Genomic DNA, 24,050 nt, shown 5'->3' with positions numbered 1-24,050 from the left:
CCATTGACAAGCGTTGACTTCCTTGTAGGCGGGTACTCTGTTGAAGTTTAAAAGTATTGGATCTGCCCAGAGCCACTCTGATCTGCCATAAACAATCGCTAGTGTTCGCCAATTCCTTCACCACTACTGTAACAGAGCTAACTGCCGTAGCTGCAAAATCAAACTGTTCCCGAACCCTGTGGGGAGGAGGACCACAACATCATGGCCACCAACAAAACTCAGCAAAACTTGTTCTTGCTCCGGCTTTAGTTTATAGATATTCGGCAGTGTTGCCACAACGGACAGAATAGCTTCGCTCGCATCTTTCTCCGATGCCATTACGGAACTACAACACAAACTAGCGCACGACATCAACGTCATCGTTCTCAGCCACTCCCTCTGTTCGCTGATTCGCCGGTAGGAAATCTACCTGAGACATCTGACTTACGTACCTCATGGCCAGACCTAGTACAGCAAAATCAAAATTGAGCGGAAGTACGTAGGAGGGCAGAGCCAGGCTACTGCTGGTCCACACTTAAATTTAAAGTGACATTGACTACAATAATTAACCACTTAGCCATATTGTGCTTTCTTACACTTTTGCAATGACCTATACCGCAAACCCTTCTAGCAATTTAATTACCTAACAATTTCCATGTACCTACTATGTTTTTACCATAGGTGTTGCTATGTTGTTACATGGTAGTTAATGTTACCTCAGTGTGAAAGGATGCCGAAGGTGCACTCAGCGGCTGACATTTAGGTTTCAAAAGGTTGAGTGGCAAAACTGGACATATTTTCATCCCTCTTCGGTGTGGTTTGTTTGACCATCTTCAATAAACGGAAGCCATTGTGTTGTGAATTCACAGGGAGACTCCAATCGTTTGAACTGCTGAATACAATCCTCTTCTGGCATCTCCAAAATCAATAGGACAAACAGTCCCAGTTGTGATCTCAGAACACTGTCTGGGACGTAAACTGAATTCCACATCTGAGACACTCTAGGCGCTAATTATGATGTCACTTAATGGTGGATATATGAACTGAGGCTGCGTACAGGAAGTGACAGGGGAGATGAATGCAGTGGCGAAACCACAGTGAGCGCTCATAATTAACGACTCAAACAAAAGGGATGAGACTGTAGTCTGCATACTAACGAGATTACAGGAAAGACCAATGCACACATTCTGCTGATGACTGGAGACGGTATCTCACACATAGCCTGGAGGTTCTGGAAAACTAAGAACATTGTCTGGTGTCGGGTAGTAGCTATTAATAGGTCTGGTGCAGTCAGTGTGTGTCGGTATGCATTTGTTTCTGTGCTTATTACTAAACTGCATAGAATCCCTTAAAACAAGTTAACATATTACTGAAAATATTTTAATATAAGCAAACATGATTTTCTGTTGATGTTGTGTAGTTGCTTGAAAACATATATCGTATAGAGTAGAGAAAAGAGTAGTTTATGTCACATTAGCAGAATCTATAAATTCAAAGTGTTAAAAGGACGCTTGCATCAATAGCAATTTACTGTACAATCAACTTTTCCATAACTACTGGACGTTGTCTTCCTCTTCTGCAGGTGAGGAATCCCTGACCATCTTCTTGGACAAACAGAAACTGACAAAGAAGTCAGAAGGAAACGGGAACAGCTCTGTGGTCTCCCTGGAGATCCTGCACCAGTTGGCCGCCTCTTATTTCACTGACCGGGAGAGCACCCTTAGAAGGTTGCACCACCTCCAGATAGCCACAGCCGCCATCAAGGTAACCCCCAATAAAACAGGGCCGCCGGCCCATCAGCATTTATTCATTCCAGTGTTTCGGCACCAATTTCTGTTCAGGTCATATTAAATACCATATAACTACATTAAACTGGATGTTGGGTTTACCAGGGATGGGTGGATCAGCCTAAAACTGATCTTGTTTTGGTTGCACAACTTTCAACTGCTAAGACTTAATACTTACTGTACTATTTAATTGCATTGCAATTTCTCTCTGCAATGTTTTTACTGTAGATATGCCTCTTGTTGCATAGTAGTTTATGATACCTTATTACATTTCCAAAAATTGTAACAAAAAACTAACAACAGACAAATTAAGAGTGATAGATTAGAGCAAGGAAGGAAGGGTTCTAAAAGTACGGACAGGAATTCTGAAGTCAGTTGATTAGCAAGTTGAATAAAACTGCAGAAATTATACATTTCGTACTGAAAGTTGGGGGGGTTAGTGGTTAGTATCTGGAATTGGAAGTTGGAGGTCGGCAGTAAATACCTCATATCCAGTGGAGAAAGGTTGCGTGAGTCCCAATTTTTTGTTGTTGTAGCGAGCCACTTAACAATCATCCACATCCACAGAAAGAGACAAGGTTATCAGCTGTAAGTATCCAGAGCTGGTGTGTAATGATGACAGGAGGTGTGTGGGTGTACACAATTTCTTTTTTCACATTCAGTTGAAATCAACTTGCCTGGAAGTTGTTTTTCCCCCTTTGGACGTTGGAAGAAAATGATGAACACCTTTATTTCTATCAATGTCCTTGTGGTATACAGCTCAGTGGTGTTATAAAAGTAACATGACTCAAATAGCTCTGCTTGATTAATCATGTGATTATTATTATTGTAGCAGTCTAAGGACTGATGCTTTTTATTATGTCTGTCAGTAGGCTAGCCCATAGGCAAAGGCTTAGGGGCGGACAGTAGGGACATGTCCCTACCAATGTCAAGAGAACATTAAAGCATCCCTACCAATAATTAGTGTCAGAGCAGGGCTAGTTTTACAAAATAGGGTGATAAAGAAAGTCTGTCCCCACTATACTAGCCAAAGAGCAGTGCTGTATTTTCATGGCAATTTCCTTACCACCCTCAGCTGTCAGGTCCAGTAAGGCAGCAGGAATGATTCTCACAGACCCTGAGACGGACAGGTAAAACACTGGCATTAGCAGCTCTGCAAATACCTCAAGGCTCCACCCCTACAGAGCCTCAAGTGGAGAAAAAGCTGGTTTGTTTTTTTGCAAAATTAGCATCTCTGGTATGCAAGCCACCTGCTCCTCAACACTCTGCCAACTCAGCTAATCATCCGTGAGAGAGTGGGATGTGCTTGACCTGTCTGACTACATGCCTTCAGGCTTCGTGTTCGCAATCACTTTTTTTTTTTTGCTGGAGGTGGAATAGAAATATGTTGCGTGGAATTAATGAAAGAAGCTCTGATGTAAAAGTAACAGAACTTCATCTGAAGTAAAAATGTGGCGTTATTACTGGTTGAGAGAGAACATTTTGTGTGTCTAAAATAGTGCTTAATAACTGCGTTGGTTTTCTGTGAAGTCAGTCTATTCCTAAAGAATAAAAAATAAAAAAATAAAAATATTTTCAAGCCTATTTCAGTTATCTGATTCTTTGACAAGAAACTCCATCTCAATCTCAATGCAGGGCAGAGTACAGGTTAATGTAAACTAACAAAGTGACATCACATCAATGCCAAAATGTGATAATAAGCTACGATTGCTCAGCTGGAGGCATAATACTTATTATTTTGAATAATGTAGTAAAGTGTACATATTTATATTCCCTAAAGTAAGTAAGTTATTAGTTATTTTTCTATTTCACATGGTCTGAAGTGCAATCTGTGAATGGGTACTGGGAGTCAGTTGGCTGAGTGGTGAGGGAGTCGGGCTAGTAATCCGAAGGTTGCCAGTTCGATTCCCGGTCATGCCAACTGACGTTGTGTCCTTGGGCAAGGCACTTCACCCTACTTGCCTCGGGGGAATGTCCCTGTACCTACTGTAAGTCGCTCTGGATAAGAGCGTCTGCTAAATGACTAAATGTAAAATGTACTGGAAAGATGAACTCAGCGCTGTCCTATTTGTGATTTGGAACACAATGCCTCCAATATCTACAAACAGAAGTGCCTTGGATACTACTTTACAAACAGAAATAGGAACAAACATGCATCAACTGACCAATAAATAACAAGGCATTGAAATATCTTCCTGTTTCCTAGGTAACAGAAACAAGGACCGGGCCCCTTGGATGCAGTAACTATGACAGCCTTGATTCTGTTAGCTCCGTCTTGGTCCACAGCCCTGAAAATAAGATACATCTCAAAGGTAAGATGGTCCATCCCTGTGACACCCTGTGTCCACATAATTCATCACAACCAGGGACACATTTGAACAATACTGAATACAGGAACTGAAGTTCGTTATGTAATAGATGCAGACTGTTACAAAGTGAAAGCAAAAGTATTACTAGAAATCCAGACTGCTGGTTTAAAAGTAACAACGAAGATCCTCTTGAATCTCCTCTACTTCTGATTGGTACTCACTGTACAGAGTGAGAACAATTGATTAAAATTGCTTGAAATCCTTAGTGAATACTTGGACTTCTTTGAGAAAAGTCTTGTCATGGGTTCCAGATCAGTGTCCCTTTCTATCTTAAAACCAAGAAGCTGTAGAAAGATTTTGTGGAAGGGAAGAAGGATGATGGTAAAACCATTGTATTTCGTATTCTACTTGTGACAGAGTATGTCTATTATAGCAGGCCTATATCTATGCTCCTTGAGTAAGCTGTATAGGTTTGATAAGTCACCGCAAGGCTCTCATCATGCATTCTTCAACGCTATTGACTGCTATTCAGTGAGGATGCTCAGATCCTATCTCTGGACACAAGTTTCCTCACTCAGTTGTGTGTGTGTGTTTGTGTTTATTGTTCATATATTATTTACAAGCCTAGTCCTCACTTGCTGTATTTTAGAACACCCACCAACCACAACACAGAAATGTTCACATTCCGCGCTAGATTTATTTCACCAGCAATGATTTTTGTTATTTTCTACCTTGAGGCAGTACCCACCTACCTAAAATCTTAAAGTTTAACTGAAAAAAAATAATAATAATGGAAAAAAACAATGTTTTAGGGTCAGAAAAACATGGTTATTTGTATTTTTATGAAATAAATGGATGGGAAAAGGCTACATTTTATGTTGGGTAGTTTCTGTAACAAAACATAGCTGGAAATGCAATCCATTCTGGATTGTTGATTCCACAGCACAGAGAGCCAAACAGTCAACAAGCGTCTCCAACCCAGAGAGGCCCAGAAGGGCCTGGCACCCAGCAGGTTAAACCTTGCCACTCTGGGAGAGGAGGAGAGGCTAGATGATGGGGGAGGTGGCAGGGAAACAAGAAGGAGGGTGAAGAGGGGCAGTGGGCAGAGAGGGGGTGGGGAGGGGGACTGGGCAGAGAGGGGGTGGGGAGGGGGACTGGGAGACAGGGAGTGGGGAGGGGAGTGGGCAGAGAGGGGGTGGGGAGGGGGACTGGGAGAGAGGGGGTGGGGAGTGGGCAGAGAGGGGGTGGGGAGGGGAGTGGGCAGAGAGGGGGTGGGGAGGGGGACTGGGCAGAGAGGGGGTGGGGAGGGGAGTGGGCAGAGAGGGGGTGGGGAGGGGGAGTGGGCAGAGAGGGGGTGGGGGGGTTTGGACTGAGGCGTATGCAAACTCAGGCTCGAACATAATCCTAGGAGGAACAGCATGGTTGCGTCACACAGCATCACATGCCCATGAACAACACAGCTCTACTGCAGCCACGAAGGGACAGGACCAAGTACAAAACTGTAACATTTGTTCATTTAGCAGATGCTTAAATTGTACATAGTACAATAGTACACAAACAGTTATTTTGTTCAAGGGATAAAAGTATGACTTGTTTTTACAATCACAATTTTGTTCATAATACACACCAACAATTATAAATGAATGTTCCTTGTATCTCACAAGCTAGTTAATGTGAACTCACCTTTGATTGCAAAACCAAGGTAAGTTGTGAATGTAGAAGGATTTTTTTTATTTTTTTAAGAGCATGTTTAGTTTAAATCGAGCTACAGAAGGCTATCGTTTTGTGAAACAAATAGACATTACAGCAGCACTCATACACAAATTGGAAAATTGCAACAAAAGGCCCAGGTCCTTTTAGAGACATAGATGACATCAAAGGTTAATAATAGTCTAAAAGAAAGTGATGCTTTTTTCTTTTTCTAATTCTTTAAAAATGGTTTCTGGCAGACCAGGTTTTTTTCACAACACTAATTTGCTTTAAAGGGGCCACGACAGAAATGTCCCCACAAGTCAAAGGTGAAAAACCACACAAATTGAGAGTGAGAAGAGGAGTGTGCCTTGAGCTTATCCTCCCTTCCGCCGTCGCTAATTATGAATGTGGCTTGTGACAATTTTCCACCACTTTCTCAGGTTTGACATTTGAATTGTCAGCCCACTTAATGCCATCGTCCCTTGAAGGAAGCTGGCCTGTCCCCCCCCGTTGACGGATCCCTGTAACTACTGAGAGTTCTGCGACAGCATGGGGGACGTATTGTACACTAACCCTTTTTTCATAGCGACTGCAAAGCATCATCAACCTTGGAGAGAAAAAATAGTCTTAATTTGATATATATTATTATTTGTCGAGCTGAGGCTTGAGATACTGTCAAAAAACGTTTGCACTCTCTCTCAAAAGAACTAAAGATGGAGGGGTTGTGGATGGAGTGAGAAAGCTGCGATTTAGCTGTCTCCCAAGTTAAAGTCATCCATGCCAGTTTGCTCATTGGCTCGAAGAGCCTGACAGCAGTCAGTCGCAACGTGCGAAGGAAACCTCTGGCTAATTATGTTGGTTCTCAACTCAAGGAAGAGTAAATACCAGGGAACACACATAACTATTCATCGTGGAGCACATGGATCGACTTGCTCCAATTGTCCAAGGAAGAAGTGTGAAGGAGGAAGCTTTTTTGTCACGGCTTTCGTGATCCTTCACTTCCAAACAACCCACAACTTAGACAAACACACACACAAAATTGCACAATAAATGTTCTGCCTGATTCTCTCTCTCTCTCTCTCTCTCTCTCTGTCTCTCTCTTTCTCTCTCTCTTTCTCTCTCTCTCCCTCCCTGTGTAGGAATCAATAATGCTATAATACATTTCATTTTTTAGGTTTACAGGATGTCCTACCAGAGTTCTTGCGTAACCGTTTTGTGGAGGCTGCGCTCAGCTACGTGGCCTGCAACTCGGAGGGGGAGCTCCTGTGTCGCAACAACGACTGCTGGTGTCACTGTTCAGCCAAGTTCCCAGACTGCAACTGTCCCTTTGCCGACATCAAGGTCAATGAGGACAACCTGCGCAAGATCAAGGAGGCATGGAACACCTTCAACAATGACTTTATGGAATCAGGTGGGTGTCTGAATCAAGCTCTCTGGAATCTCTTTCTCTGTCTCTCTCGATTTATCTCTTTCTGCTGTGGGGGGGGCACACAGGTGGGCCATGTATCAGACCTCAATGATGCACACACAAGTTTTCCCATTTGGACTGGAGGCGTTTTTACTAAATCAACACAACATCTTCTGTGAGTGTGGGTGTGGGCTGGGTTTCGCCATTAGAGACAGCTGGTGGCTCTCATGGCTGGCATAGGAAGCAAGAAGGACCTCTTAACAGATGAATGCTAAATCAATAGACTAACCTTAAGGAACACCATGCTGACTTAAATTTTAAAGGTATACTGACATGCTTATGCATTTTCACTGACTGTATACACCTGAGTTGGCAATTCCGCAGCCATGCTGCTAGGCATTAAATCTTTACTAAGAGGTTGCATTTTGACAGGTAGTTGAAAAAGAGGAGTAAGTTCCTCATAATTGCAACACTTTATTCTCTTGCTGACTTTGTCGTTCTACTTTGAAGCCCTAACTTGAGCAATTTGTCATAACAATGAGCACACACAGCCCCCTTAACTTCTTTAGACATTTGAGTGTTTAGGCAATGCACTAAAAATAACTATTAAAGGAGAACACAAATACACACATGCACACACTAGCACACACACACACACACGCACAAACGTTCTCTCTCAAATACACATTTTCTACCTCGCAAAACGGAAGCACTCACGCACACGCAAGCATACAGACATGCCCACTAATGTCCTAGCCCACCACACACACTTTCATCCTGACAGAATGTTTTAAAACGCATCACAGAGAGAGTGATCAAAGCCTTTAAAATAGGGCTACAGCATTTGTGTTTCGCAGCTCATGGTTTACCAGGAGGAACAGAACAGTAGGGAGCAGAACGAGATGATTTCTAGGCCCAGTGTTCAGCTTCCTGTGTCCGCAAGGCTGAGCATCCAGCTTCACTTCTGTAGAAATGTAGTGATGAAGGAAGCTCACCCTTTTGCATGCTTGCGTGTGTGTATGTGTGCATCAGGGATGCTCACGCATGTGCCTGCGTACGTGTGTGTGTGTGCAGGTTTTCGAGTGTGTATGTGGACACGTTGGCAACTCACATGCCCCCTCAACCCCAAAAGCAGTCCCTGAGCCAAGGAATGATCCAATCAAAAAGATAAACCCCAGCTCCGTCTCCAGACCCTCTCCTGTCCCATGATAGGGCTTTAATGAAAGCAGCCCAAATCCCTTTAACTGTAGCACTTGGCTCATCAAAATGCATATCTGCTCTCAGCAGGTGAAGTGCTCGAGCTCCTGAGCAGGATTGCTACAGTGCATCACTGGAGACTAGCCTATCAGGTTTCTTATTTATACCAATAATGAAACTATTTCTCTGATTTGTCGGGTGATTTGAGCTTTCTTAACCGTTCTCAAGCGCTACGAAAAGTTCGATTATTTTGCATCGCGCAGCGCATTGCTTAAACCCTACATTAAACTGTAAGTTCATGGTACCTCGGGAGAATTGCCGTGGCAAGTGTGTCAGTGTTGATGCAGCAATGTACAGTAGCATCAAACAGTTTTTTGTGCCGAGAGATGCTCTGCCAGGCGTGGGTTATCTGGAGCCGGGGCTAGGGTTGATGCTCGGACCGGAGGGAGGCCTCGGTCCTCCCCAGGAAAGGGGAATTGAATCAATGAAAAGCCCCGCCTCATGTTTCATGCATAGCAGGCCTCATTAGTGACACCATTTGCTCATTCTCCACATGTATCACCCAGAAAGTGAGCCTCGTTTTTGAGACGGGCTCTCCGGTGCTAACCTCATAGTGGTTAAGCACGAAGATGCATAAATCTGGCCTCAATATGAGCCGCATCAAATTAAATGGAAATGTTTCATATTGCCCTTTTTTGGAATTTGCTTTTAAATGGGTTACGCAAAATAGAAATATTAACATTACTGGGATCATGAGCAGAGGCAAAAATTCAACCAGATGTAAATAAATTCAACCGCGTAGCAGTCAAGTATTTTCTTTGCGGCATTGTGTTTACTTTATCCTTGTCCTTTCCACAGCTCAAATTATTTAATTGTCCCAATGATTCCATTATGGTAATTATCCTCAATAAACACAAGTTTGTTTGATACATGGTACCATTTACTAATAGTCCTGGCAAAGATATCCACCTACCACAACTATCATTGCCTGCCAGTTTGAATTCCACTGATGCCTCGCCCTTGCCTTCTTTTACTCCCCCAATAAAGCTAGCAGCACTTAGATGTGGCACCTGCACACCCTGAATGTGACAGATTTGTTCAAAACACAAAGGACTTTTTCCAAAAATGGATTTCTTTGGTTCAATAGCTGGCACCACTTCCTAACCTTTGAGTTCTTATTTCCTTCTCTCACTATCTCTCTCTCACACACACACACCTCTTTCTCTCTCTCTCTTCATCTCCTTTTTCTCATATCTATTCAGACGGATTACATTCAGCATTTTATTCATCCTGCCCGGCCCGCAAACAAAAACACCTCCATATCACCTAAAATAAGTCTATCTTGACGGTCTCCACATTTTTCGCATCTTTTGGGCTTGCTGTTTTAATGTGCCATTTCTTGTCCATATCTGAGAACAAACTATTTCAAAATCCAGATTAGAGCCCAATGTTATTGATGTATCTTTTGGATAGAACTGGCAAAATTATATTAAATCATGCAGCATGTTCTACTTTTTCTCAAAGAGGGGATTCAATTGTAGTGCACACGGAGCATTCTCTATGTAAACCTCCTCACAGACTGCATATATCCCTAACCAAGAACTCCACATGCATAGTAACTCAGTCATGCTTGACAGGCAGCCAGTGCAGAGCACAAAGCTAAATTATTTATATGCACGGTAAATATGGGCAAAATATTTCCTATTTGCTCGCGTCAAATACACAGTGGCAATATTACAATTCAGCTCTATTGTGAAGTGGTGTTGATGCAGAGAAATGATGAGATGTAAAGCAATCTCACAGCATGTGGTAAAGGACACAAAGGATACAGAAACCAACCAAGCCCAGTCAGTATTAAGTACAAAGTTTGCACGAAGCCTTCATGTGTATGTGGAAGTAACCCTTCACATCTATTTAGAGTGATTCAAGATACATTCGATTCTCCTCCTAATATGTTTCTATTAGTCTGTTTTTTCGTTTATAGAAATGTATGCCCAGTATACTGACCATTACCATGAAAATCTCTCAGAATGGTGATCAGGTATTACTTTCCCTTATGATGAGAACCTTGACATGTATGTTATTGTAATCCTCCCCCAAAAAATCCATCTCAAGGAACCTAAAGAAACCATCCTTGGAGAATCTGCCATCTATTGTATTGTGTAAGAACATCCTCTTGGTGCACACTGACAGCATGAGCTGAATCCACCACAGCCCTATAGAAAGGGCTGGCTTTAGGGATGCTTCGATCTCTGTGATTAAGTATTCTGTGCAGACTTCACATGTGAATGCCTGAGGTAGCAAGTTCACTCATATGATCACACCCCAGCCATTGAAGCAGCAGCACTGCGGTTGGAATAAAAAGAGGAAAATGTGAAACTCCACAAACTTTATCAAGTCAGGAAAACAAAACAACTAGTCTGCGCCACCAGGGCTTGGAGAACAACCAGCAGGAACAAACAAGGACTAAGTCACGCGGGTCAAACGCTTGAGTCTCAAAAGAAGTGGTCTTTGAAGCCCTGTCAGACTGTGTTGCTGAAGCTGGGACACGCTGGGGTGAATGTCCTTGTAAACAGAGTGTGAAATATACAATGACAATCGGGAGGGTCGATTTTCTTCCCCAGGGCATAAAGTAGTAGTATTTACGATTACAGGTAAGAACGATATATAAATGTATCGACCCCCCCGACCTGTTGTTTTTACCTCTTTTGGGGGGGTCCAAGTTTTAATTAGGGGGGTCAAACCCCCCCACAATCCAAACCCTGCTTGTAAGTAGTGACCCTTGTGGAGATTCTTATCCTCAAGGGTCAACATACAGCCCTCAACAATATGGCATGTGGTCTCCTGGGAAGCCACTAAGCAAGAGAGCCACCTTGGCCTGGGTCAACACACCACCAGGGACCAGTGACTGTTTTGTCAAGATTGTTCAACATCCCAACTGGGCTCCAAATGTATGTGTATAAGACCATTTGGAAATCCAGCTCTAACTTTGTGTCATCTTTCTCTCACTTTCCGTTAATTATCATTTCCCCCATCTCTCGCATACAAACACTCTTTCCCTCCCACGCACACATTCTCTTTCCAGTACCATTTGAAACTTTGAAGTCAACTTTGAAGTATCAAACTTCTATATCGAAACAAGACACCAAAACCTTGAGATATAGACTAACTCCCCCGTGTGCTCTCTATTTCCGGCGTGGATAATGATGCCCAAAACATGACCACAAGCTCAGGCGAAGCGGCACAGATACGTGTGGAGGAGGAGGTGTTGTTGTTATTGTTGTCTAAATGAAAAGGAGCCTTATCAGAAGTGAAGAGGAAAAATAAAGAAAGAAAACATCCCTGGTGTTCGATTTGACTGCTCACCACATAGGCGACTATAAATAGCTCTGCCGTGGCCTCCTCCTCTGCTGACAAATGGAGAAAACAATGGAAGATCCGTTTTCTTCATTGTTCCCTCTGTGTGCCTGTTGAGAAGAGGATGCACCAAACCCACATGGGGTAATCTGTCGTGGCCAGAAGATCCTTCAGCCCAGGTAGTGTTTCTCTCCACGATCCCCCCACAGAGTGCGGTACAGCAGAGAACAGTGGAGCGGAGCGGAGAGGAGCGCCTCCATACAAGATCGGTCTATAAAAAGACTGTGTCTTCCACTCCTGTGTTTTTATGCCACGACTGAAAAAGGAGGCGGAGGTCTATTACTGTGTGTTATCTGTGAAGAGTTTCTCATGTAATGGATCCCCTCTGATCTTGGCGTTAAACTTCCTGGAGTGCAAGGGTTTTCGGTGGAACGGCCACTTTAAAGAATGTAGCCATGGAGATGGTATTAGCTAAGCCTCCCCTCAAATCATTGGGAGTTATGAAGCAGAGTTTACAAATCTCCAGCAATTTCTCTTTAGAAATGAAAGGGACCTGTCCTTGGGATTGTATAATCCCATGAATCCCAAAGTAATACTACATTTAGACATTTACATTTAGTCATTTAGCAGACGCTCTTATCCAGAGCGACTTACAGTAAGTACAGGGACATTCCCCCCAAGGCAAGTAGGGTGAAGTGCCTTGCCCAAGGACACAACGTCAATTGACACAGCAGGGAATCGAACTGGCAACCTTCAGATTACTAGCCCGACTCCCTCACCGCTCAGCCATCTGACTCCCTATGAACATCATTTCAAATAAAGAGATTCCTTCATCCCATTTCAGATATTGCTTTAACTTTCATCAGTAATACTGCTGAGGTCATGTCAAACCTTATGTCAGTCTAATTGCCATCTGTAATATAGATAATGTGGAGGTAATTGTTTGCTTTCTTTATCGTCCCTGGTCACCAAATCACCCTTAAAATAAGGAAAGGTCTGCAGCCGATAAGTGAGAAATCTCTGGTGAAAGCAACAGTGTGTTGTGCGGTTGTAAGACATATGGCCGTAGCTGCTTTGTCTTGTTCTTGATGCTGGGGCTGGTCTCCAATGGCTTCATTATAAAGCGACTCAGAGACTCAGATAGTCAGTTGCAGCCCATCGAATGTCAAGGTGGACCGGTCACAGCTACGGACAGATAATGAGGCGCTCATTAATGACTTTCAACCACTACAGGTCTGGTTTGAGGGCATGCTAAAGTTCATCTGATGCAGACTGAGGCTGAAATCCAATCAGACCTGTTGTGACACGCACACCGGTGCACCCGCACACCCCAAATTGCAAATCAAGAAATGAGAAACATCTACCTATTATTTTAGTTTGACATGGTTGAAGCAGTTATTTCACCGGTATTCTCGGCAAAGGAGTAATTTCATCTGAGACCTTATTGAGTGATAATGACCTAATTAAACCTTCATTAACCAGGTAATTACCTGACTGATAATGAGAGAACTGCCTGCCTGCCTGTGTCCATCTCTTACATCATGGGATTGAGAATGCTGAGAGATCACGGGGACGGCAAGGAACCATTGGGAGCGCCCTTCATATCGTGCTCTTCATAGAAAAGTGAAAGATATTTATAGTTGCTCATTATTCAAGTTAACTCCTGACAGCTCATTGGTAGAGTTTAATTGGAATAAAATTTGGTATTCATAAATTCACAATAGGCTACCCTGTTAACGACATTGAGCTTTTAATTATTTCCTATGTTTAAAGGTTAAGTGGAGAAAAAGTCAGTGTATGCACCACTTACGAAAGTTTTGCTCCTTAGTGATGATTGCGAGCGTTGCCAAGACAGAGCACTCCTGAGCCAGTGAGCCTTTCTCTTCAGTAGAGAGAAGCACTAATACAGCACCTTAGCCTTACATTGCTAGAGGCTACAAACATTTGCTTCTGCTTGGAGACAAACCCTCTCTCTCTCTGCTTACCAACCATAAGAGCGAAGATGTATAGCTTTCGACAAGCTCTCAGTGAAGTTTTACCTATAATTGCTGCAACATTGCCAGAGAGCATATCCCCTGCGGTACTCTCATGTTCCTGTGCTGAACAAACAAAAATACCATTGATCGATATATGATGGCTATAATTAGCATTCGCAAAACATAGATGGATCATATGAGTTCAGGGTCACCCAACACTGCTCCCCTTTCAGTGTGAAGAAAGAGTGGAGATTCAGGATCAGTAGTGAAGTTCTGTACGAGTCAAGCAAAGGTAGTTGGGACGGAGCCTTCGTCTCTTTTCAGGGGGTAAGAAAGGTGTGGGGAAGAACGTTAGAAGGTGGGTGAATTTCGCGGAGGATCTTGGAGCCATTATCTCACAATGAGTTAGTTTTGCTATACTGAACTCAAATGCAAATCCAATTATGTTTTCTTGGTCTGATGGTAGAAATCACAGAGAAGATATGGGTTTGATATATGCATGTATTTGGCCAATAACTGAATCCAGATCTTTGTTCATTTCAAAAGCTTTTAAATCAGCCTATTATGTTATATTGATGTCTAGTTTAGGTAAAGGATTTAAATTCTGAGTACAAAATAAAATAAAAAGCATTCATCAAAACCCCAGGTAGGACTTAATAAAAACCAGGAGATAAGCTGGGTCAGGAGGAGGGTCAGTTGCCTTCCAAGCAGAGGAATTTAAAAGCACAGGAAAACCAGCTTGTAAAGTATCTCAAGATTAATACTCTGCAGGATAAAACAAAACCCAGGTGCACACACACACAAACACACATGCACACACACACACACACACACACACACACAAACACACATGCACACACACACACATGCACACACACACACACACAAACACATGCACACACACACACACACACACACACACACAAACACTCATGCACACACACACACACACATGCACACAAACACACATGCATTCATAGGGTTAGGAGAACAAGGAGCTTAACACACTTGCACACAAACACACACACACACACAAACACACACACATACACACGCACCCAAACACACATACACACACACACAAACACACATGCACATATTCCCTTATGGAGAGAAAGGTTGGAACATTACGTAAACATTGAGAGGACTGGCAGCACACGATGAAACATTTATACACGATTTTTTGTCAGACATTCAAACATGTCTGCTGCGCAAGCTATCTTGTCTTCTGATTTAATGCAGGCCGTGAGTGCAAGTGTCAGATGGAACTATGTTTTAACAATGCAATAACATGGTTAGCAGTGAAGGGAGACATTGTAAAAAAAACATCTGTCATCATGTAGGCCATCTGGCGTCTTCCGTATTCACAACCTTGGAAATGTTCAAGGTTAATGTGTCTTATTAGCCTGAGCCATCAAAGTCCAATATGGGGCCTCATAATGACAGAGGCTACACATGCTAATAAATGGTTACCTGGCCCTCCTCTCGCATTAGAGCATAATGGTGAATTGTGCTGATTCTTCCTTCTCATATGAAACACTTATGCCAAGATTACCAAAGGTTGCCTCCTCACCTGACAACAAAATAATATTCATTGAAAAATGACAGCAAGATATGTTCTGATGTAAGAGACCTCTGACACCAGCAGATTGCAGATCATCTTCTTTGTGTATCGTTATTCAAATCATTACTCTGCTTATTAAAATATAACAGTAAAATGTTAAAAGGCTAATTAAGAAAACCGCAACAAATCACCATACACTGCCTCCAGACGCATTCTGCAAACTCTAACAAACGCTAACAAAATAAATGGAAAAGGATAGTTAATTATATAAATAAATTATACTGTTGTAGAAGTGAGGTTTGGCAGTTTTAACCTTTGGTTCACACTATATTCATCAAGGTTTTGAGTGCAACCTACCGCATCTCATATACTGACAGCTATATCTAAAGCTACGGAATGACACGATGTCAAGTAGAATTTCACTCAGTGCACCAGCTCAAATGTGGATCATTCTTCTCTGGGCAAGTCTTTTGAAATTAGCTGCAGGTCTTAGAAGGATTGAATCTCTCCACAGTACTGGGAAGAACATGTTTATCTTTAAACAGCTTCATGTTAAACATGTTGGACTCCACAAAGCAGCTACAGTTCACCTCAGTGTAGCTGTAGCCTGATCTGGCCCTTGACATGATTTTATGAGTGTAAAACAAAGATTTTCTTTATAACAGAACGAAACATAGAATGTTATAAACAGAAAAATATGAATACATGAATGTGCAGAGACAAAAGTAGTAAAAATAATAATAAACCTTATTTAAACATTCCTTTTAATACAAGAAATTAATCTCAAAGTACAATAAAGTGATGAAATGCACCGAGTGCTTCACAGTACAAAGGACAGAGAAATAAATGACATGAAAGCAATTTGTGATCTAAATGTATTTGATGGTGAATTGTTGTCAGAAGGATGTGCGTATGATGATGAATGAACAGTACATATTCCTTTCATGCACCATAAAAATGCATACGAGAATAAAAAGGAGAAAATACTCCTCTAAGCCTTGTGTAAATATAGCTGTCCTTGATCAAAGCCTACCACAAGCATCTCGTGTCTTCTCAAAATAAAATCATGATGCCGCCTCAAGGTTGTGAATACCTATCTGGCTCTTCATGTTGGCTTTGAATACTGAAAGAACCAAAGCTCGTAGAACCAGAGGTAGAGTGTGTGTCTGGTTTTATGTTCAAGACCAACCTTGAAATGGAAGGAATTGTTGTAGTAGTTCAGATTGATCTTCTTTTACGAGTTAGTAGAGGCTTAGACCGCTGTAGAGATGGGGGGGTTTTCATGCTAAAATCACCCACTAGAGTGCAATAAGCAGGAACCTGATAGCTTTGCTTTCCCAAGCGTGTGTGAAAAAGGTGAACATATTTGTTGTCTGGGGTTTACAGGCGCTGACTGGAAATGAGGGTCATTCTTCATTCTATACAGTATTCTAACAGCACAATGCAGAGGAATAAAGTATAATCTGTATGCAATACCTGTAGCAAACAAGGATTTGATCTTAATAGTAATGTTCAGAAAGGAGTTAGTTTGGTTCTTGTTTTTGATTAATGGTTTTCGGACAAAAATAGACATTTACATTTGTTTATAGTGTCACGACTTACAAATGTAACAGCAGGTGTGTATGTTTGATCTTACTTTGAAAGGGATTTCTAAATGACTAATATTGTCTGGGAAATTGAGGAGAGTGTTGAGAGGATTAGGTTTATCAGAAGTCTATTGAGACACTCATGTAATTAGAGTTACATATCCTAAACTACTGCCATCAGAAAGTCTGTGTTTACCAGAGTAGTGATTTGAATTCGTCTTTGAAATGTAAGACTGCTCTTTTTGAGCAAACCAACACGCCGTATCTGGATTGGGCCTGACACTGATCTAAATGTGTTGTCCCCATTGTGGTCACTGGAATGTAAACTAGCGTAGAGAAGACCTGCCATTTCTAAAGGGCTGCAGCCGCATTGCAAGAGGTTTTATGAGTTGTTTACCTGTATCTTTTATTCATTTGATGGTTTTATCCAAAGCAACATACAAATAGTGCAAATGCAGTGGAAGTCAATGAAAATGTATTTATTTAGCTTATTTATTTTTACTTTTATTGAAAGTGACACACAATGTGCATAGGAAGGCCAGCAGAACATTATGAATCAGTAGAGCACCAGAGTTTACTCAAATGATGTCCAGTTTCATGGTGGTATAGCCACATCAGCTGCCAGAGAGGAGAGAGCAGTTGATTGCATTGTTCAGCATTGTGTTCACATTAAAATTCATGAAGAACGTTACATCTCTCTGGTATTTTTTTTAATCAAGATCAGACTGAAGTCCGTCTGACTCATTTGGCAAACATTCAACCTCCTTCTCCACCTCCAACTCATCCTCCTCTTCCTTCTCTTCTAACTCCAATGTTCCCTTCTGTGTAGGAGGAGAAGAAGCAGGTGGAGAATGAGGTCTCCACCTGCTTCTTCTCCTCCTACATCCTAACCCCTCTTCAGGTGAGCCCATTCCACTTTAGAGTTTTTCATTCATATGACAGATTTCCATGTTCGAGCCTCTCTTTGAAAGATCTGGAATAGAAGAAGCGCACCAGAAATGCCCCAAACTGTCATACCCTCCCTATGATGTAAGATAGAGATTTTTCAGATGTTACCTTCAATGTGCCACAAACAAACATTTGAAGTCCTGAACATGGATGACTTAGTTGAAAGCTTCATCATCTCACAGTGTCTTCCGCTTGATCTGTCTCACAATGACATTATGAACCTGTGGAAGGGAAAAGGAATTAGACCAGAAATCCTAGATGGAAAGATGGCTAGACAATTTACTCAACCACAGAAAGGATGTGATGATATGACAATCCATTGGGATTTTTGACTGACAGAACAGGCAGGTCCACAATGCGATGGAAGCAGCACCTCAAAGGAAAAAGAATCTACTCATAAAGAAAAATACATTACGCTGTCTTTCCAAAGCATCACACTGAAAACGCATCTGTTCATGATTGAGAAGTAAAATTCTGGATACCCCCAAAACCTTTTTGAGATGGTACAATACATAGTAGGTAGTACTGTACCAAGCAAGTGGCGAGGCTATCCGTTAACCATCCAGCACCCTCATCTTAAGTAATGGCCTACCATCACACTACCTGTGCTGCCACGCAAGAACACAGAATTCTGTGACACAAAATCACTCGGTGCTGTGCTAAATGAATATTCTGAGGCCCCCATAAGTTTGCCGCTCGCTCTCTTCATGGTCTCATGAATCCCTAACACAGCCAGAGCATGAGGAAAGGACCGTGTCCATTATGGAAAATAACCTCATCCCTTTATCTGACACATTTTCAAAGAGCTAAATTGTCCATAAATTTGAACATGAAGTCATAAACGCCAGGAAAAAAGGATAGGAATAGACAGACAAATTTCTTCAGGCGTGATGTGAATCCTAATGATGTGTCCGCTAGCTGGGAGTGCTGAGTCTGTAGTGGAGGTAAGAAAGCATTGATCAGCCCAGTTAATGGTCAGACTTACACCGAGGTACTGTATGTATGTATGTGGGTGAGGGAACCTGACAGGCTGTCGATGCCGGCTGGGTTTTAACAGTGATAGGTCACAAGGTGAGAGATGGGGCTTGTATAAGGGAGTACCTCTATTCAATTGCCTTGACAAGGCATGTCTGATAGAGAGGTTGGAATGCACAAGCACACTGCAGATGTTTTGCAATGTTCCAATTCACACACTGTGCTGTACGCCACTCAGACACAGTTTACGTGCCAGAAGTAACTTGTCAACAGCTGCAAGACCACCAAATTAGACAAGCAGCCAAATGGTTTTACCAGTCACAGTACAGTGTGTGGAGTTTGGCTGCTGGCATCCATCCATATAATACCTGTCTCATCTCCGAACTGCTGTAATGTAAACCTGGAAGCTTCCGCGGAGCCGACACCTCACCGGCCATCATATGAAAACACTTGAGCCGTTGAATGTGCTAAACCAACACATTGGTGCCAAAGTTAATGTTATCAAACTAATTTGGTGTGTGCTTGTGGAGCCTGCAGTGACAGGATCATTGAACACTGTAATGGCCTGAGCCGTCGGTGTGCTACAAATTTACTCACTGTCTCTGAGCCAATAGTTACACTGGGGAATAGCAGCACTGCCCCCCATAACAAATGCACTGTGGGTCTCACTCTTTGGGAAGACAGGATGTCTTCATTGCAGTTATGTATCAGGGATAACGGATGCCCACTGTGTGTTTCTAAATCTCCACCATTACAAGGGGGATGTACTGGTAAAGCCTCTGACTGTTTTATGTTCACGATTCAGAAGTGTTTTATGGGCCGTCGTGGTTGGGAATACAGACACAGGATTGTAAAGCAAAAGAAGGCACTGCTAGACATCAAATGTCTCAGCTCTCTTCCTTAAATTGTGCGACAGTTCCTAGAAATTGGATAAAAAAGGTTTCATACAATCTTTTCTTCTCCATCATTTTCTCCTCAGATGAATTCAAGGCCTTTCTGAAAAGACTGCCTACTGAGCACTTTTTAAACACATCCATGATTTTCAAGTTCTGGGCTGCAGACTCTGCTCTGCAGAAGCGCCACAGCCAGTTGGAGGCCAGCACCAGTTTCATCCTCGGAAAAGCCCAGAAGATTGTCCGGAAACTCTTCACCCTGAGCAAACGCTGTCCCAAACAGCCGAGGGTCAGTCTCCCCCGAGAAAGGTATGACACGAGATATATATATATATATATACATTGTAATATGATGTGACTTACAATATGTTATGGTACTGTAACCATTAGTAAAGCCATTAAAAACCTTTAGAAAAGAGTTGTTATTATAAATTGTTGCAACTGTGGAGAATATCTCACAGGTCTTGTGCTGATAATAATGTGACATTTTGCATATTTTATGCCTATTTTATCACCTATGAAGAAGGTTAGAGGGATAAAAGTCTGAAAAGAAAAAAGGATGACTGAGAAAGTGTCAAATATTGAGAGAAAGAGTGTGAAAGCAAGAGTATGAGAGGGAGAGGGAGTTTGAAAGAGAGAAAGAGAGAGAGAAAGAGAGAGATAGAGCGAGGGAGGGGAGAGAAAGAAAGAGAGAGGGCAGTGTTTAATGTCTCCCTGATTGAAAGGTTTTTTGTGGTTTGGACTCTGAAGGTGACATGCTGTAATCAAGTGCTCTTATGGAGTGACACATTGTTGTTAAGGTCTCCCGCTCTAAGGACTTTAATTTCCCTGACAACCTCTACCTGTGGCTGTCAGTCAATCTTTCAAGTCCTTAGAAACAAATCACAACAGGCTATTTAACTCAATTCAACTGTGGGGTTTCTTCCACTCTGTTTGATGTGCAACTCCATCCCTCATTTATTCAAGCCTGAGGTGAGAAAACACTGAAATGTAAAGGCGGTGTCGAGTCATTTCCTGTGTAAAAGCAGTTGGGGGAAAATCTCTTTAACTGAGCCAACCCGGCTACGTATCCATACATGTCGTTTAATATTGGGGAGTTTTCTTGAGCATTTCAGACCCATAAGAGATAAATACACTGCAGCCTGGGGGACCATCCTGAGACGAGAAGCGTCTCAGGATGGTCCCTCACTTAGTAAATCAGCTGGAAGAAAGCTTTTCACGTGTTATTTCTTTAATTCTTTATATAGTGCCAGGCACGTTTTAAATTATCATCAATTACAACTTGACAGTCACTAAATGGGATTATGTTCAATAAAAATTTAAACATCTTTGCCAGCCATGTTTTACATGCACTTTCCATCACTCTTCTCTGATCTTTTATACTGTAGCGCTAGTCAAACAAAATAGATTGTCACGGATAGTGAATTATTTTCCTCAAAGATGGATAAACGCTGGCAAAGCTACCTGTCAAGTCTCAAACTGTCTGTCAAGCTTTTCTTTTCTTCATTGTGTTTTCATGCACACGTCATCATAACGCAATTAGAGCGTGACTTCAAAACCAATATCGGTTATATACATATCACAACTTAACCTGGCTTTCTGGTCTGTGTCTCTACCAGGACCCCAAGGTTCTGGCTGAACCTGGCCCAGTCTCTTCTCTACTGTAACGAGCATGGAGTGCTGGGGACCTTCACAGAGGAGGTACGGAGCTGCACTTGCCCAGCTGACCATGCTGCCTGCCAAGGGACGGTGCCTTGCATGGTGGGCGAGGGGACTCTCTGCTCCTCCTGTGCCCCAGACAACATCACCCGGTGTGGGGTCTGCCACCTGGGCAACATCCTTCATATGGGTTCCTGCCGGCCAAACATCGCCAATTCTCTGGACCACTACCTGAACTTTGACTTTGACATGCCAGACGCAGAGGTCAAGTACCTGCTGAGCCGCCTGGACAGCCGCATGGAGGTGCACGCCATCTACATCAGCAACGACGTGCGCCTGGGCAGCTGGTTCAACCCGGCATGGAGGAAACGCATGCTCCTCACCCTGAAGAGCAACAAAAACAAGTCCAACCTCATCCACATGCTGATGGGAATCTCTTTCCAGGTGTGCTCCACCAGGAACAGCACTCTAGAGCCCGTGCCTGCCATCTACGTCAACCCCTTCGGGGGCAGTCACTCTGAGAGCTGGTTCATGCCCGTCAACCAGCAAGACTTCCCCGACTGGGAAAGAACTAAACTGGACGGTTCGGTTCAGTGTTACAACTGGACGCTGATGCTTGGCAACAAGTGGAAGTCCTTCTTCGAGACGGTGCATATCTACCTGCGGAGCCGCATCCTGACGGATGACCCCGCCGCCAACGAGACTCTGTTTTACGAGCCGCTGGACCTGGAGGACAACACGTCAAACTTAGGCTACATGAAGATCAACACCCTCAAGGTGTTTGGGTACAGCCTGCATTTCGACCCGGAGGGAATCAAGGACCTGATCCTGCAGCTGGACTACCCGTACACCCAGGGCACGCAGGACGCAGCCTATCTCATGCTGTTGGAGATGAGGGACCGCATCAATCGCCTGGCCCCTCCCGCACCCCAGCCCCTGGACCTCTTCTCATGTCTATTGCGCCACAGGCTCAAGCTGTCCACCAGCGAGGTGGTGCGCATCAGAGACTCCCTCCAGACTTTCAACTCCAAGCTGCCCAACTCCTCGGAGCTGGAGCTGGGCCAGTTGTGCAGCTAGCTTGGCATCCACTTGGGATTCGTGAGGATGTCGAAACAGTATGGTAAGCTGCCGGAGTCGCTGCCCTTCAGACGTCAGCCATATCCCTCTCCGTCACATGCTTTTTGAGAGCATGTACTGTACATATTCTGGAGTTGGACTCGACGTCTCTAATTGTCGGGCCTTTTGAGTGTTCTGGCCCTCGTGTTGACATAGGACTCAGTGAGACTATGCCACATTCAGATGTTTTTTTTTTATATAAAAATGTGTTTTCAAAGAGATTTAAGGTATAGGATTTCCCTTTTTGTAACCCCTTTTTGTTTGGCTACAGATTGACTTGATTTGAAAGGTAAAACATTATGTACTGAAAAGGTTGTTTATGCTTAGCGGTTTAACTTTGATAATCATCCAGGCATTGCAGTCTTGGAGTATTTCATTTTTTTTAATCCTTGCCTTTCCATTCTATCTGGTGTTTAAAATCCTATAAGATATGAATCTGTGCTAAACATTCAGTTGAGAAATGAGTGACGAATTGTATTCAGCATTATAAGCATACCAAAAGAAGTTGAGTATTGCAGCAAACTGAATTGCAAAATGTCTTAAATGTTGAGTTATCTTTTGAGCTGACAACAAAATGAATTCTTTTGACATGTTGACAAAAGGTCTGTGGATAGCTCTGTAAATATTGCTCCATCTGAATCTAGATGTGAAAAGTGCACATTGCTTTTTAGATAAGAACAAAGACCAAAAAAATGTTTATAACAAAATGAAATCATGCCTTATACAGAGTCAATGTTCAGATGAAAAGCACATATGGTTCATTTCATGTGGTTGTTTATCATTTGAAAACATCAGAATACAACATTTGAACTAAATGTTTTGAAATAAGCCTCGCCATATTTGCATTCTAAACACATTGTGGTTGAAGCTTGCCCAAAGGTTTTGATGAATTTCATTTATTTGTATTATTTAAAGTAACACTTTGACCATTATTATGAAACATTGACACATTATATATTAGATCTGACTTGGAACACATAGGAAGAAACCTGGCTGTCATTTTGTCCTATTTTGTTGTGATATATTACATGTCGGACGACTATGTTTAGTTGAATTTACCGTGGCATTAACACTATAGCCTTTAGCTATTTGTCATACTTATTTTTTTAAATGACACTCTATGTTAAGGCTTGTTTATAGTGAACCATTACAGTAGGTCTTTCCATATCACATAAACACATGAATATGAACCTATAGTCCTCTCCTGGAATACACATGCTGTGTTTCTTGGAGTTATCCAGTGTTGTATTTGACAACTGAGTAAACTAGGAACCTCTTGACATGGAACATCACATTTAAATGTCTCTGCTCGCCGTGCAAAACGGTGGCACCATGAAACGAGTACACATATTTGCAATTACACCCTCAGCCTCTGCCTGATAAGAGTATGGTCCCTAATATATGGAGAGCAGCATTTGCTAGGTAAGAAACCAATTTCCTGGGTTGTCAGCTAGCCTTGACACTAAACGAAGTCGCATCTCATCAAACTCACGCGGGCATAAGAAGAGTAGCCATGGAAACCTGAGAAGCCAAGGAAACCTGAGACCGCTAATGAGGTGGGAGTTCTTCACTCACAGTTGGTAAATAAAAGTTATTCATCTTAA

At 42.5% G+C, this 24,050-nt stretch overlaps 1 protein-coding gene across 1 annotated transcript in view; it reads left to right on the top strand.

Annotated features, from left to right (window-relative positions):
- brinp2 (bone morphogenetic protein/retinoic acid inducible neural-specific 2) overlaps positions 1–22,407 on the top strand; it is a 28,682-nt gene extending 6,275 nt beyond the window's left edge. Inside the window, exons 3-7 of the mRNA XM_067253380.1 lie at positions 1,562–1,743; positions 3,973–4,078; positions 6,942–7,178; positions 19,758–19,980; positions 21,291–22,407. Coding sequence (XP_067109481.1) covers positions 1,562–1,743; positions 3,973–4,078; positions 6,942–7,178; positions 19,758–19,980; positions 21,291–22,407 — 1,865 coding nt within the window. The remainder of the gene's footprint in view (positions 1–1,561; positions 1,744–3,972; positions 4,079–6,941; positions 7,179–19,757; positions 19,981–21,290) is intronic.
- The last annotated feature ends 1,643 nt before the right edge of the window (positions 22,408–24,050 follow it).

The sequence above is a fragment of the Osmerus mordax genome, chromosome 16 (genome assembly GCF_038355195.1).
Source record: "Osmerus mordax isolate fOsmMor3 chromosome 16, fOsmMor3.pri, whole genome shotgun sequence".
In the NCBI taxonomy this organism is placed as follows: Eukaryota; Metazoa; Chordata; class Actinopteri; order Osmeriformes; family Osmeridae; genus Osmerus; species Osmerus mordax.
This window is presented reverse-complemented; position numbering and strand designations above follow the sequence as displayed.